Source organism: Quercus suber, unplaced genomic scaffold (assembly GCF_002906115.3).
Source record: "Quercus suber isolate HL8 unplaced genomic scaffold, Cork oak 2.0 scaffold_353, whole genome shotgun sequence".
NCBI classification, from domain to species: domain Eukaryota; kingdom Viridiplantae; phylum Streptophyta; class Magnoliopsida; order Fagales; family Fagaceae; genus Quercus; species Quercus suber.
The window spans coordinates 145,589-163,173 of record NW_027069805.1 but is presented as its reverse complement, the minus strand read 5'-3'; the positions used below and the strand labels follow the sequence as shown (position 1 = coordinate 163,173).

General features: G+C 31.1%; 1 protein-coding gene across 1 annotated transcript; it reads left to right on the top strand.

Moving 5' to 3' along the window:
* The first annotated feature begins 9,365 nt into the window (after positions 1-9,365).
* LOC112023794 (uncharacterized) lies at positions 9,366-11,429 on the top strand. Its single transcript, XM_024056417.1, has one exon. It carries the CDS (start codon positions 9,366-9,368, stop codon positions 11,427-11,429), a length of 2,064 nt encoding a protein of 687 aa, XP_023912185.1.
* The last annotated feature ends 6,156 nt before the right edge of the window (positions 11,430-17,585 follow it).

Sequence of the window (17,585 nt, the reverse complement as noted above, 5' to 3'; positions counted from 1 at the left end):
TCCAGGCGAGATTTGTTGAGATCCGGCGACATTTAAGGAGATCCAAGCGAGATTTGGTGAGATCCGGCGACATTCGAGCGAGATATGGTGAGATCCGGCGACTTTCGAGGAGATCCAAGCCAGATATGGTGAGATCCGACGACATTCGAGGAAATCCAAGCAAGATCTCGACCATATTTGGTGAGATCCGGCGAGATTCGAGGAGATCCAGACTGATTTCGACGATTTTTGGTGCAGATCTACTGGGTTTTTGCAAATTCCGGTGAATTTTTTGAAGATTCCAGCGACGCTTGCAGGATCCGACAACTCGACCGAACCGACCGAACACCACCCGAACCCAAAACCGACTCGACCGAGTGACGCCGGCGGTCGGTTTTGGGCCCCTCTGTCTTCCACTCGACGCCGGCGGGTCGGGTCCGGATTGGGTCCAAAACCGACTCGGCCCGACCCGTGGACAGTCCTAAGTACAATACCTACAAAATTATATCAAAATTTTTTTCTATAATTTAAATATATATTAAATATAAATAAATATATACACACTTGGGTGTACGGCAAAGTAAGGTAGGAAGGCAAAAGACAGGACGATCCTTTTTCTTTTGGGGAATTCTTGAAATTCCTCAATTTAATGTTCAATTGAAGTGAAAGAACCTGTTCAATTTGGTTTTTAAAGTTCAACACGTTTTGGCGATGATGGTTTTTCAAACATCCCATGGATTGGATTAATCCTATTTTTTTAATAAAAAATTGAGACACCAAAACGACATATATTTAGGAGGAGAATTTTGCATTTGAATATGAGCAGTTTGTAATTGTTTAGTCACTTAAATATAGAAAGAGTAGTGTGAACATGGACAACTGTGGAGTAATAGATATAATGCCATTTGGTGGCAAATTGCAACCAGATTTGCACTTTACAATCAAGTCGTCCCAAATGACAAACCATGATAGAAAGTTAGCAACTGAAATAGCATGTTGCCTGGTATGTTTGGGTCATATTTTGTCAATGTAAGAAAAAAAATAATAATAATAATAAAATGAACCCATGACTCGTCATTCTCTATAAGTTTTAAATATTTCAATAGAAGATTTGCAACTAAAATAGCAAGTTGCCTGTTATATGTTTGTTCTATATTGTTTCAAAGTAAAATTAAAAATCCATGACACCGCATGCATGCACTAAAAGTTTTGAACATGTCAAATGGTAGCTAGATTCCCAGTTTCAATGTCAACCCTTCTTAACTTGACCCTAAACTCAAGGGTTTATATATAATATATGTCAGTCAACTTAAAGTTAATAATGGTAGATACTAGGTGTTTTTAATTTGAAGATGTCATATCATTAAATTTAATTGTGTAATTACTAATTACGTACAGTTGGCTTGCATTGTACACAACAAATTCGTTACAAGTTGACATTAATTATTTTTTACATTTACTTAATATATGATAAGTTGTCATTAGAATAAGTAAGACATATGAGAATTACTTACGATAGCCCGAAAGAATTTAGTGTATATATATATATATATTTTTTTTTTTTTTTTTTGAGAGGGGGGGGGTGGTAAAAAAAGGACCAATGGTGAGAATGCCGATAAAGAGGGACACTTTTTAGGAAGGCAACAAATATTTATAAAATAAATTAAATCATTAATAGGAATGTACAAAATATTAAATTATAAATATAAATACAAATAATTTAAAAGAGTCAAATTTAGTTACAGTTTCATAGATGTAGTAACAATAAATTTAATCATGTTGTTACATTGGCTATAAAAACGTATAGTTACGTAATTGAATTTAATTGAGAAACTAATAGTACAATACCTCCAAAATTATACCAAAATTTTTTTCCATAATTTAAATACAGATTAAATAAATATAAATATATTTGGATGTACGACAAAGTAAGGTAGGGTGTGGCAAGACATTTTTGTCACCCCTAATAAATAATCAAATTAAAGGAAAAATCATTTTGTTTAAGAAACATAAGACAGGGTGATCCTTTTTCTTTTGAGAATTCTTGAATTCCTCAATTTAATGTTCAATTGAAGTGAAAGAACCTGTTCAATTTGGTTTTTAAAGTTCAACACGTTTTGGCGATGATGGTTTTTCAAACATCCCATGGATTAGATTCACTACCTTTTTTTAATAAAAAATTAAGACACCAAAACGACATATTTTAGGAGGAATTTTGCATTTGAATATGAGCAGTTTGTAATTGTTTAGTCACTAAATATAGAAAAAGTAGTGTGACATGGACAACTGTGGAGTAATAGATATAATGCATTTGGTGGCAAATTGCAACCAGATTTGCACTGTCACATGTCCCAATGACAGATGAAATTAGCATGTAGCACTGGTATGTTTGGGTCATATTTTGTCAATGTAAGAAAAAAAATATAATAATAATAAAATAAACCCATGACTCGTCATTCTCTTAAGTTAATATTTCAATGGAAGATTTGCAACTAAAATAGCAAGTTGCCTGTTATATGTTTGTTCTATATTGTTTCAAAGTAAAATTAAAATCAATGACACCGCATAGCATGCACTAAAAGTTTTGAACATGTCAAATGAGTAATTCAGTTTGCAATTAACAATAGCATTATTGCCTGGTATAGTTTATTCTAATATTTTTTATAAATGTACAATTAAAAATCCTTGAAGCATGCATGTACTAATTACGTAGTTGCTTGACATGTCAAATGGTACAGATTCCAGTTCAATGTCACTTCTATACTTACTCCAATAGATGTTCATATATATATAGTATATATATATATATAGTTGAGAGAAGTTTAGTATAGTTAGTACAAGCAATGCAATTTAAAATTTGTTTTTTTGAAAAAATTTATTATTAGAAAGGATGCCATTTTTGTGATTAGCTGTTATGACATTTTGACCACCAAACTCAAACACAGAAAAATTAAGCTGGGTGGACATTTTGTGGGTTTTCCCTCTTTATTAACTTAAATTAAAATCTTGTAGATTATAGGAGCAAGGAAAACAACACTATTCATAAAGTGTTAGGATCTCTTATGGTAAAGGTGAAGTTTTGAATGACATGATTATAAATTGTAGTCTATGCCTTGTAAAGAAATTGTTGAGAAACTTTGGAAGTGAAATACATTATTTGTGAGGTTGAATACTAGGATTGCCTAATTAAGTGCTTATTTGGCAATTCCTAATTTGTAGCTAGATGCAATTTCAAGCATTGTGCTTATTGTGATAGGATTGGTTGATATTATTTAGGTTCTAGCTAATCTCCCTTGGAGCTTGGAGAGTTAGGCTTTTCCAAATTGCAAAATGGGATTTTTGGAAAATAACCATGTTACATAAACTTTGTATCTTTGGGTCAAACACATTTTAGAAAATTATTTATAGAACTATGTTCTCATAAAAAGTGTTGTGTTGTGACCTTACTATATATGATATTATATATGAAAGTGCATAATATTTGGTATTGCATTTGGGGAAACGCATGTATTGTTGACATGGAAATATAAGCATCTTTGACTTAATCCTTTGATAATGAATTCATGGATTTTATAGTATATTGGAAAATATAAAGGTGCTTATCTTGTCTTGTATTATTTGGGAAAATTGATAAAAAATCTTTTTGGACAAAGAATGAAGTTGAAAACCTTACAAACTTTATGGAAGTTTTGATTGTTTAAGGTTTTTCTAAAACTACATTGGATATAAACTATATATTTAAAAGTAAATGTATACCTGTGAGCTTTATATGGTTTTAGCACTATGCCATGTGTGATTTTCCGGTGATTACCCGATTTAATTCTGTGGTCTTTGTGATAATGGAACTAAATCTTGGTCAGTGTCCTTTCACTTTGGATGATGTGTTCTTCCCTGCTGCCCATGGAAGGAAGAAGTTCCTTGATTGTGTGTGGTGAGGCTGTTGCCCATGGGGCCAAGAGACCACATGTAAAAGTAGTTCGATTTAACATGTTCTCCTTGTTGCCCATGGGGGGAGAGACAAAACATTGAGAGTATGGGTGAGGCTATTGCCATGGGGCCAAAAGACTGCATACCTAGATGATAATATCATGCCAATTGTGAATGGGTGGATCCTTTGATCAGTCTATGTGATAGTGTGATATATTTATGATAATTTTCCTTATGTTAAATTATGGCTTTGAATATATATTGATGGTGCTCACAAATTATGGTATATATTTCATAATACTTATTTTTAAAACTTTGTGTTTCATTATTTTATCATTCTTGTCATATTATTATTGAAAATGGTCTTGCTGTATTCAGTTAGAATTTCCCAAATTAAAACATGATTTGTAAACTGTTTATCATCATGAAACTTGTATTTCCCCCACTCCCATTAATTATGCTACTTATTGAGCTTTAGCTCATCCAATCTTTCACAGTCTTACAGATTAATTAGCTATACCACGGGAATGGAGCTTGCTTTATTGGTAGTGATTGGAGTTTTATGCTGAATTGGGAGACTTACATTATTAATGGTTGGTGATTTGTTCTAGTTGTTTTTAAAGGAGCCATCAATAGTTAATTTTATTGAAAGTTAGGCTCTTGAGGTTTGTTAGCCCAAGAATTTTATTGGGATTGCATATTTTAGAGAACAATGGAACTTTCTGTTTAAATCATTTGGAGTTTTGTAATATATTCATGTATTATGTGGAGACACAAATTTTTTTGGCTATTGTTTGTAATTTGTTAGAGAGCTCTGACTTGTAATGTGGAGATTTTAGTATGGTTATTTATTCTTATCCTGTGGAAAAGAAAGGAAAAGAGAGATCTCCTACAGTTTAAATTGTCAAAAAGGAAAAATTTACAGGTACCTTGAGATGATTTCAACCTGTACTTTGGACCCTTTTGGGTTTGGGGCGTGACACATTTGACTTTTTAGTGACCTCACTTCATTGAGCCATATGGATACCTAAGTTAATGTCACATCTACATTTTAGAATATCGAACTGTTGTACCTTTTCATTTTTCAATAGGTACATTTTTAGTCAATATGCATTTTTTCATTCAATAGACACATTGTTGATTAATAGATATCTTTTTGGTCAATGGGCACATATTCAATAGCCATATTTTCAGTCAATAGGCATATTTTGGCATATTTTATGAACAGTTATGACATTTCAATAGGCACATTTTGGTATATCGAATTTGAAAGGTTATGATCTTTCAATAGGCATCTACTTCTACTGGTATATACATTACAACCTATCTTGTATATACGTATATATACAACACAAATTAAACTAAAAACGCAACATTCTACCTATTATTCATTTCCACAAAAAAACTAATAAATAAAACAACATTCTTTTCTTCTGCCTAACTAATAAAAACTTTGTGTTATTTCTTTCAATATATATATTATATATATATTTTTAATTTCATGCATTTGTTCTTACTACTTCAACTAAAAAATAATGACTTTTTCTCCCCTGAAATTCATCTATTAGCCATTTCGTATATTGCACGGGTTAGCAACTAGTCTATATATATATATAACCGAAACCTCTTAAACTCCCAAATTTTCCACGTCAGCACAATATTTAAATAAAATTGTCATTTTATTTAAATAAAATTATTTTTGTTTGTCCAAACTTAACAAGGAGTGAAACTCTATCTCTTTAACAAATCCAACTTAAACTCAAACTCATCATTTTTTTTAAACAAAATTATTTGGTTTAATCCAAACTTAACAAGGAGTGAAACTCTATCTCTTTAACAAGTCCAACTTAAATTCAAACTCAAACGTTGATAATTTTTCTTTAATATTTTTTGGTATTTCAGAAGTTTTAATATCTGAGTTTTTGATTTTTTTTTTTTTTTTTTTTTTTTTTNATATATTTTTTTTTTTTTTTTTTGAGAATGAATTTAGTATAGTTAATACAAGCAATGCAATTTAAAATTTGCATTTTCTAGACCTTGAAAAATTTCAAAATAATTTATTATTTAGAAAAGGATGCCATTGTTGTGATTGACTGATTATGACATTTTGAACCACCAAACACAACACAAGAAAAATTAAGGTTGGGTGGACATTTGTTGTGGGTTTTCCCTCTTTATTAACGTAAATTAACAATCTTGTTAGATTATTAAGAGTAAGGAAAACAACACTATTCATGAAAGTAATATGAAAAATGTGTTGATCTAGAGTTATTCAACAACTATTTGTCTAGCCAACAATATTTATCTGATATGGTTTATATTATGTTTTGTTTAATTGGAGTTTACATGTTTTTAGAGAGTGGGCAAGTTGTTTGTTTTAATAAGAAAAATATTGATATTTATATGGGAATTTCATAATATGGATTCTTGAAGTAGTATTTCCTTATCAGGTCTTGATACCAAAGTGGTGGACCAATGAAAAGTCCCTCTAGAAAATGAAACTATTGGGGTTCAATTAAGAGTAGTACATTTCTCAACCCAAAAAAAAAAAAAAAAGTAAAGCGTGGTGCATGATTCAGGATCTTCAAATCATGAACTCAGCAATGAATTGTGATAAAGCATAACATAAAAATTATAATATGATAATTTAGGTTAACATCTCCTATTTGAGAAGATTACTAAATATTCTAATGTTACAGCCTCTGCGCGTTGACAGTGGAAAGTTATAAATTTATATGTATATAATAATAATAATAATAATATAAAAGTGAAACGTTTGACTTTTTGTTGATCTCACTTTATTGAATCATGTGACTACCTAAATTAATGTCATGACTACATTTTAAAATACTGAACAGTTGTGCCTTTTCATTTTTCAATAGACACATTTTCGGTCAATAGGCACATTTTTTGTCAATAGGCATTTTTTCATTTAGGATGTGTTTGGATACCGCTTATTTTGCTGAAAATGAAAAATTATTACTGAAAGTATTATAAATAAAAGTAAAAGTTAGTTGAAATAATATAATGGAACCCATAAATAGTGCCAAAAAGTGCAGTGGAGTCCATGAATAATAACAATAATAAGCTGAATATTGAAATAATTTTAATTTTTAATCTTAACCCAAACGCACGCTTAATAGACACATTTTCAGTCAATAGGTATCATTTCGGTTAATAAGCATATATTTATTCAATAGCATATTTTCAGTCAATACAAATTTTGGTATATTTATGAAGGTTATGACATTTCAATAGCACATTTCGGTATCCAATTTGAAGAGTTATGACCTTTCAATAAATACCTACTGTATATACATTACAACCTATCTTGTATATACTATATATACAAACAAATAAACTAAAACGCAACTTCTAACTCTTATTCTTCACACAAAACTATTAAATAAAAAACATTTTTCTTTTGCTTAACTAATAAAATTTTGTGTTATTTCTTTAATATATATATATTTATAATTTCATGTATTTTTTCTTACTACCCCAACTAAAAAATAATAACTTTTTTCCCTGAAATTCATCTATTAGCCATTTCGTATATTGCACAGTTAGCGACTAGTATAATATAAAAGCAAAACTTTGACTTTTTTTTTTTTTACCGCTCCTTATTGTACTATGTGACTTATAAATTTATGCCACGTTTACAAATAAACACCGAAAATTTGTGTCTTTTCATTTGGCGGATTAAGCAAACTGTTTTAGTACAATTTTTCTACTACCGTTATAATGGTAGTAGAAAAATTACATTAAAATGAAGTGAAATTTAAACCAAAATTCTGAAATCACAAATACTTATCCTTCCCTATTTCCATTTGATCACACCGTTTGATTTTGTCCTTGATATAACATTAAATTTGTTCGTTTTTCCTAATATCTTGGGTGGTTATGATATCTCCTCCAACATTTTCCTTGCCTATTTTACAAGCGGGAACATGGTGGAGACTTACAGGGTTCTCTGCAAGAAGTTTTATTGTTGAGTTTTACTGAATCAGATTAAAAGGTTAGGATGGATTTTTTTTTTTAATCTAATTTTTAAGTGAAATATCTTTTCCATTTCAAATTTCTTGATAAACTTAAATAATAATAATAATAATAAATAAATAAATAAATAAAAAAATTAACATACGGAGTGAATAAGAAGATACTAAACACGTTAGTGCTTTTTGACATGCTAAACCATGCTATTGCTTGATAAATTCTTAAATTTTTTTTTTTGCAGTATCTAAAATTGTTTGACAAATTTTTTGTAAGCCATTACATGTTCAAGCAATGGTTTCTTTATCAATTTATAACGCAAATTGAAGTTATACAAGAGCAAATCATGTAATTTCTTAATCTATTTAAGATTTTATAAAATTATTTTAACCTACCTCACAAATAGGTAAGTTTCCGTGCATAGCACAGTTTAGCGACTAATATAGTATAAAAGCAAAACGTTTGACTTTTTTTTACTGCTTCTTATTGCACCATGTGACTTTATAAATTTATGTCACATTTACATTTTAAAACACTGAAAATTTGTGCATTTTCATTTGGTGGATCAAGCATACCGTTTTAGTACAACTTTTCTGTTGTTACATTGAAATGAAATGGAATTTAAATCAAAATTCTGAAACCACAAATACTTATCCTAGCCCATTTCCATTTGAAATTTAATTTGATTTGTTTACTCCATTGATGAGTTGCAAGTATGGAAAGAAGATTAAGGAGTACAAGCATTCGAAATATTTGTTTATTTTGTGCAGAAGATTTCAGATTTCAAAGATGAACTCGTGGACGAATTTATTTCAAGTGAAAGGGTCTGATGTATGATATAATATACAATTTAATTTTTGTAATTATTTAATTTTAGTATTTTTATGTAAAAACGTTATTTTAGGTTTAGTTGATTTATATCCTTGTTTTATGTGTTTTTAATGCTTTTTTGGTCAAATTTGGTTCCTGTTATGGTTATGTATTAATTAGGAGTTATTTTAAAATATATTTTCTTTTTTGTCAAATTTTATGGTGTTGTTAAATAAGCCCGATCACATCCTGGATTCCAGGAACCCCTCATGAATTCTAGGTTTAGTACCCAGAAACTAATTGTTTTGTTTCTATCGGTCAAAGAAAGCATAGTGTGTACTTTCTCCAGACTTTCGCAACATCGGCCTCTTTGTGTGTTGATTCTAGTTTCAAGTTAATTGAAGAGGATCATCTTTTGAATTGAAAACCAGAATAAGCCGCAAATCCGCTAAGCAATCCATTAATGTAGAAGTCAAAGAAAGAAGAAGGGAGAGCTCTGAGTCATTAGTTACGTGTTAGATAAACTATTAATCATTTGTGCCATTTTATATTGATTAGCCTCTTCTGTTATATACTTGACAGTAGCTGATAAAATAATTCATCTGTGCCTTTCTTTAGTAATCGGCAGTTTAATCTTCACAAGGAAGAAGAAGGCGATGCAGATTTTCCCAGCAGTAGTGAGAAGATTTTGGAACGAATGGGAGATTCAGGCTTTGGTTTTAATTAGCCTCATCATACAAACCATTCTCACTGTGATGGGCAATAGGAGAAAGTATTTGACCAGCTACACCCTCAGTTTCATTCTGTGGTTTGCCTACTTGTCGGCAGACTGGTTTGCAGCATTCTCGCTGAGTGTAATTTCAAAAAATGCAGGAAATTTCGAAGACCCAAAGTTTGCCTTAAAGGCATTCTGGGCTCAATTTTTTCTCCTGTACCTTGGCGGTCCGGACACCATTACGGCCTATTCCTTGGAAGACAACGAGTTATGGTGGAGGCGGTTACTTATGCTAGCTTTCCAGACGATGATCGCTTTCTATGTCTCCCTCAAAGCCTCAAATGAAACACTACTTAGTTCTCTGGCATTTCCAATGTTTATTGCTGGAATAATTAAGACTGGGGAGAGAATCTGGGTTTTAAGGTCTGCTAGCAGTGAAAAATTTAAAGAATCCATGCTCCGTCGTCCCGATCCTGGCCCAAATTACGCAAGATACATGGAAGAATACTGCTCAAAGAAAGACGAGGGCTTTGAAGTTACGTCAGATAGATTCATGGAAGCTCCAGTTTTGGGTGATATTTCCTTTACAGCCCCAGAAAATGTCATGATTTCAGATGGAGCCACTCTACAAGATGCCTACAATTTCTTCAAGACTTTCAAGCAGCTATTTGCAGATCTCATCCTCAGTATTCAAGATAAGGTGAACAGCCAATCCTTCTTTCAGAGTGTATCTTGTGATGAAGCTTTCAAAGTGATCGAGGTTGAGCTTGCATTCATGTACGACGTGTTTTATACAAAGGCATTCAAAGTATATTCTCTTCCCGGTTGTGTTTTCCGTCTCATTAGTTTCTCTTGCACCGTGTCTGTGCTATTCCTTTTTTCGGTCATGGAGAAGCACGCATACTCAAGAGCCAACGTAATCATCACTTATGTGTTGTTGGTTGGAGCAACCATCCTAGAGATATATGCAGTGTTATTGCTACTTACATCAGATTGGACAAAGCTTTGGCTCAGCAAGCACAAGAATGCAGTGGTGGATCTCTTGTATGTAGGCATTACATTCTTTGATTCAATTCCACTATTTAGAATTAAGAGGTGGTCCAATACCATAGGGCAATACAACCTAATAGAATTTTGCCTTAAACTTAGGCCACCCAAGTGCAGTTTTCTCCAAAAGGTATTCTGCCATAATGAATGGTTGGAGAAGCATTGGTACCATGATTCAGTAGATGTTTCTATGGGTTTGAAAGAATTGATATTTCAACGGATAGTACAGAAATCAAGGAGTGCCTCAAATGATCTCAAGGCTTGCAAGGATTTATGCGCTAGTAGGGGTGATCGGGTGTTTAATGATCCGAGATGTCTAAGCGAAATTAGCAAAGAAAATCTTGAAACGCTTAAAGAGAGCGTTGAGGTTGAAACTGACCAAAGCATTCTTCTGTGGCATATTGCAACAAACCTCTGTTATAATTATGATCGAAACACAACCCAAAACCCAGATAGTTATCCAAATTGTGAAGCCAGCAAGTTGTTATCAGATTATATGTTATATCTTCTAGTCATGCTTCCTATTATGCTGCCTAATGGGATTGAACAAATCAGGTTCCAAGACACATGTGCCGAGGCCGTTGAATTTTTTGAGGAAAGAAATTCTATATCCGATGTAAAGCAAGCTTGCATGACCTTACTTCGAGTTAGCACTGAAATTCCTCCCTCTGAAGTGAAAGGAGACAGAAGCAAGTCAGTACTATTTGATGGATGTAGGCTTGCTAAATCTTTGCAAAGCCTGGGGAATATTGAAAGGAAATGGGAGTTGATTAGTCATGTATGGGTGGAAATTCTATGTTATTCTGCGATTAAGTGTCGATGGAGCCATCACGCTCAGCAACTCACTAGGGGTGGAGAGCTGCTCACTCATGTCTGGCTCCTTACGGCACATCTTGGTATTACTGAGCAGTTTCAAATTTCAAAGGGTCATGCAAGGGCTAGGTTGATTGTGCAATAAAAATCTTTTACTATTAATATGTGAAGTGCTTTAAATTCCAAAATAAAGTACTAAAAAAATAAATGTAATATGAATTTTTGTACGTAGTGTGTTTTCTAATTAACGTTTTAGACAGTAGCGTACAAATTGAGTGATACTTAGATATTGCCATTTTTACTATATAACATTTAAAAATTAATGTGTCACTAATTATAAAAACCAAATTCAGTCATTTATTTATTATCTTATTGAAATCTTCTTATCACATTCATTGATATTTCAGTTTATAAACCTTATATGAAGAAATTTGTAATCTCTGTAATATTTGTTCTATAAGTTTTATTGCATAAATCTAAGAAATTGATGTTCCACTAATTACAAAAAAGTAATTAATATATATTTTTATTATACTGACATAGTATTGAACGTGATTGGTGTCAATGTACACTATTCTATTGAATTTCCTCATTATTTTTTGGTTTTATTTACTAAAGTTAATATATTAGTTTATAAATATTATCTAGTAGTTATATCATTCACCCTATCTACTCTCTAAGGTTCGTTGTCTTGAAAGCTAGGATGCTATGATTCTTCTATCACTAATTAAATGCTTTTGCCGAGAAGCTTTTCCACTATGTCTTCATTATGGATTTTAGTTGCCCTTCATAAATTTAAAGATTTATACTACGCTAAAACGATAAGTAGTCTATTTTTTTAAAGATTGAGAAAGCTTTTCTGCTATAAAGTAGTCTTATTCTTTCTATTTAGTGTCATGTTATAACCTTGAATTAGTCCACCATACGTTTTAATTTAAAAAATAATGACATTTACCATAATTGAATAAAATACAAGCCTTCATTTTTAATTTTTTAATTAGTCTATTAACGACATTATTTTCATCAAAAACCAAAATGATGCTACAATATTAATGACAGTCTCACTCTCCAGCCCATATTATAAAGATAGTGCCACTGCCCTAGCTTCGTCATGTGTGTATATCCATATATTTTTGACAGTTGTGAGTAACTCTAGGTTAACAGTAAAGGAGAAGAAACAAACCTGTGCTAACTCATATGATTACAGTACATATTATGCAATCAGGACTTTTAGTTAATTAGGACTAAAATTCTTCTTACAAATTAGACTAAGTTAATATAATGATTTAATCCTTGGTCCCATATCTATAACAACTAGTGGATACTATACCGCTTCTCAGTGTATAAATTAACATCTAATACCTCATTCAGAAGGGAGTTTAAAAACAGAATTTAGACTCCAAACAACTAATTAGCGAATCAATTGATTGATTCCAAACAGATATCATAAATGGTCATCACAACTACATGATATATACCATTATTAACTTTGATTCGCAGGTCAACTTAAGAACGCTTGACAGTGAAACTCGGAATCTACCATTTGACATGTTCAGAAATAAGAACCATTAATGCATGACGTGTCATGAAGTTTTAAATTTTTTTTTTTTTTTTTTTAAGATACAAATTAGGCCTAAATTTGAATTTGAAATTTGTAGGTTTCAGCCAGTTGAAGTTGACTACAAAATACCGAATTCGACAATTTTAACTGCCATTTGATCGAGTCTTCGTTGGATTTTAAATTGCAGACTCAGTTTCGCTTAATTATTTGTTTTTTTAAAAAAAAAATTCAATTTATTGTTTCTAATTTCTAAGGACGGACCCAAGATTTCAAGTCAGTGGGATTGGAATATAAAGAAGAAAAAAAAAAAAAAAACACCAAATAGACATCCATATAGTATTAAAAAATTATAAATATTCAAAATCGTTGTTTTTAAATATATTTAAATGCAATCATTTACCAACAAAGGCAAAGTATTTTTTTTTTTTTAATACTAAGTTGGCTAGGTTTTTTTTTTTTTTTTTTTTTATTTGTTGAAGTTAGAGCATTCAGAGTGATAGTCCTAAAAATTTAACTTTTAGAATTTCAATAAATTATTTTATCTATTTTACCACATTACTTTACAATACATTCAATATTCAATGTTTTTTTTTATCACTTTATCTAAAATAATATAAACAACTCAATAAAATAATAAAGGAGGAGAGAGAAGTTGAGATTTTTAGTTGAAAAAAGAAATATATTCTTTATAAATATTTTATTTTATTTTTAACAATTTGTTACAGTCAATTGGTATTTATACCAATTTACTGAAGTTGAAAAAATTTAACTTTAGCTTCTCCAATAACACATGATTTTTTAGTTCTTTAGTAGTAAAATATATATTTTTTTTTACTAAAATACAGTCACCATTGTGAACTTTTTTATTGTTTTTATTAAATTTTTGGGTTGGATAGTTACTATTTGGATGAGCCTAACTGGACTTATTGAGGAGAATGAGGGCCTAAGGTTTTGGAAGGAGACCATTACAAAAATTAAACATATAATAACTAAAAATAAATAAAAATTTGCACCTGGCAGGCCCAGGCCCCCTTGGGGCCCCACCTAGGTCCATCCCTGCTACTTTCTAACCCTACTTGCAATAACTATAAAAGGACTAATAAAGCACTACTTCTACAAGGCTGTAAAGGTAGAAAGTCGAAGGTGTTCTGTTATGACATGGGTGTTGGATATTGTTAGGGTTTTAGATTCCAATTGAGTCAGATTTAATCAAATTTCTAATCAATTAATTAAAGTAATTAATTATGCAATTAGATATGAATTAAACAAACATTACACAATCACAAACCACATGAACACCAAGAATGATGACTCGGAAAAACTTTTGAAATTGTGGTTTTAAAGTAAAAAAACCTGGAGATAACTTAACCTAAACAATACTCAATTCAACATTTCACTAATAAAATTGAAGTTTATACAATAAACTTAACCCTAAATCTACTGCTACCTCATGTAATACTTACTCATGTGACCGCATACAACACTGAATCCACAAATTCTTCTATTGTGAAACTTTTGCACACAAACACTCATGTTTGGGACTTTGAGACTTCACTCATAGGTTTAGATCAACTGTGGTTGATTTGATTTCAGCAACTTTCCTCTAAAGCAAAATCTGTTGTTTGTACAAGGTCTGTGGCTAGTTGTAGCCTCAAGAAGGTTTGCAAAACTCCAAATCTGTGCAGAAAACACTCCATCCTAAACTCTTAAAAATGTGCTCTAGGGTTTGCATTTAAATATCCTTAAGATCCATCAAAACCCTAGATCCAATGGGTGAGAAAAAAAAGTAAGAATTCAGATCTACACAAATCTTGATCGATTGAGATGTGCATCTTGATCGGTCGAGATAAGAGATACTATTTCTACACTTATCTTTTCTTACTTCCTTGAGTTTTCAGTTTTGCAGAACTTCATTTTTCTTGTTTCTGAATTTTTCTAGACTAAATTATTCGAATTTATTTTTGTAAGGGTATCGTTTTGGTTCCTAAGCTCAAAAGGTAGAAGGATTTAAGCCCAAAAAGCCCAACACAATGAATATTTAGAGAGTGGGCTAAAAATTAGGATTTGATGAGTTGGACAACGCCCATAATGAATTTAAGATTAAAATAAAATAAAGGAAAAATAAGTTTTATTCGAAGAAATCCTTCCTTGGCGAAGTCCGAGGAGAGTAGTCTAGAGTATATTTTTGATCGGTCGAATTTCGCAGAATTTGAATTTTTCTTCCTGCAACTTATATGTTCTTGTGTTTTGACTTATAACACCTTAAGCGCATTGTCTAATAAACTCTATAGACTTTAAGATCTATACTTAGACAAGTTTGTGCTTATGATTTTCCAATTGTTTTAAACTTTATAACCTAACAAAGAGAAAATCCTAGCATCCATCATAGAGAACTTGTGAGTATAGAAGAATATATATATTCTTATCCATGTATTCCCAAATATACTTGTGATCAAGAGCTGGAAAATACTGACCGATGAAGTTCATTTTTGTATCAAATCTTAAACAGGCAAGTCATTCGTAAAGAGAATCATGTAGAAGAAGCTCAGACGTTTAAAAGCTAGCTGCGATAGTTCGTAATAGTGATCAGTTTATCTACTGAGATTGTATAGTCTAGATAACAAAGTTTATATTTTAGTTTGTTAATTCCTTTATTTACAGTGAATTATCTTATTTGGAGTGTGTCACCCTTGTAGTAGTTTTGTCTTTGGATAGATTTTCTCCATCAATTTTAATTTCCATTTTGTCAATACATTGCTGCCTTTTTTTTTTTTTTTTTTTTTTTTTTTTTGCTATACAGCTTTGGTAACTTGCTGATTTCGGTGGCTTAAATAATCATAAATTTCATCAAATAATTTCATCAATTTGTAATTAATTAATAAATCTGTTGTATAATTAATTTGGGGTCTAAACTGGTTCCTTTTAATTGTTATCCGAACATATAGTACACTCTGGTTCTTTTTTAATTTATTTTTTCAAATAAACTTGTATGCTAACTAGCTAATGATTTTCTATTCTTTTAAATTGTTAATAATGAAACACTGAAAATGAGTTAACCTGAGCTTGATCAATTGGCTCTCACTGCAAGTGACGACACCCCCTGTTGTGCTTGAGCGAAATGTACGAAACATGATGAGGGTAAAATTATTTAAGAAATGTAATACTGCTAGACCTTGAATTGAGGGTGAGACAATTTTTTGTCTTGGACGCCCCTAATTCAATTCACTTTAAAAAAAATCTAGGAAAACTAATTAAATCTATTCTTTTATGTTTGCCCACAATTTTCAATACTTACCATCTGGGATCATCCAAGTCTACAAAGTTGACTTCTGCTAGCTAGTCTCAATCAAAATCTATGATTGGTGGTGTAACAAGTTATAGGCATACAAGATTGTTAAAACTTAAAAGGAAAATATTTGGCTCTTGTATGTTTTTGAACTTCTTAAACACAACTAGATTAATCTAGTTATTTAGCCAAGTGATTAACTTAAGTAAATTATGTAAATATAGGTTAACACATATAAATCATATCATTGAACTGTGTGGAAAATAAATAATACAACGATATGATAACTTAGAAAAACCAGACCAGTAAAAAACCTGGGAATGATTTAACCTAGATATCCTCAAAATAAAATAGATCTACTATGAAAGAATTTAAGTTTACACAATAGCGACTTACACCACTAACATCTTATTGCTACATCGAGTAAGAAACTTACTACCACGATCACGTGATAGCTCCGAGTCCACAGACTATTTCTTTCTTGGATTCATAGCAACCACAAGTACTCCCACTTGTGTTTTCTTTAAGTTCTTTATGCAACAACTGAAAAGATCATCAAGCTCTTGACATAATCTTGATTCTTGATAACTCTGAGTATATGTGAAAGCAAACACCTCAAGATCTCACAAGAGATTCACATACACAGCATAAACAACAACTACAAAACGTGGCTAGAGTTTTTCCTTTTATACTTAAAGCAAAACATAAAACCCTACACATCATATAGGCTTGGGTTGAGTTGAAAATTCTGCAGAAAAACAATCTGCACGAGTTTCGATCGATCAAGTCTAATTTTCGATCAATCGAACCTGGCAGATTTACAAAGTAAATCCTACAGTACACTCGATTCCAACTTTACAAATAAATACACTTTGAGCAGTCTAATTCTAAACTCTAAGTTTTGATCATGGTTAGCATTTCATCTATACTATGATTGAACTGAGATCTTAATTGATCTTAATATAGCAAATGGCTAACTGTTAAGTGTACAACTTAAATGCAACACATTAGATGCAATGTATTAGATTTCCTATTTAAATTTAATTATATATTTATATTAAATTTAACCGTTCTTATAAAAGATAACACTCTATGTGTTTTATTGATTAATGCAAAAATGTGTTTGAATTTAGTTAAAGGACCTAATGTAGTGCACTTAAGGAATTATACATACCTAATTAAGTGAGTCTAATTATTGGTGGTTGACTTGTCTAATAAGAGTAAAGTTTCTCTCCAAATTAGTTTGGAGATAAACTCTTCAAACTTCTTATATATCTCTTTTTTAGGTATGAATTTTGAAAATCTAACCGTTAAATTTCATATTCTTTATATTCTTAATATGCATATCAAATTTTGTTGAAATCAAATGCTATTTACTATTCAATCAATGAACTTATTTTTTATACACAATTTTAGATCATAAAAACTTGAAATTATAACATTTGTTTGATGAC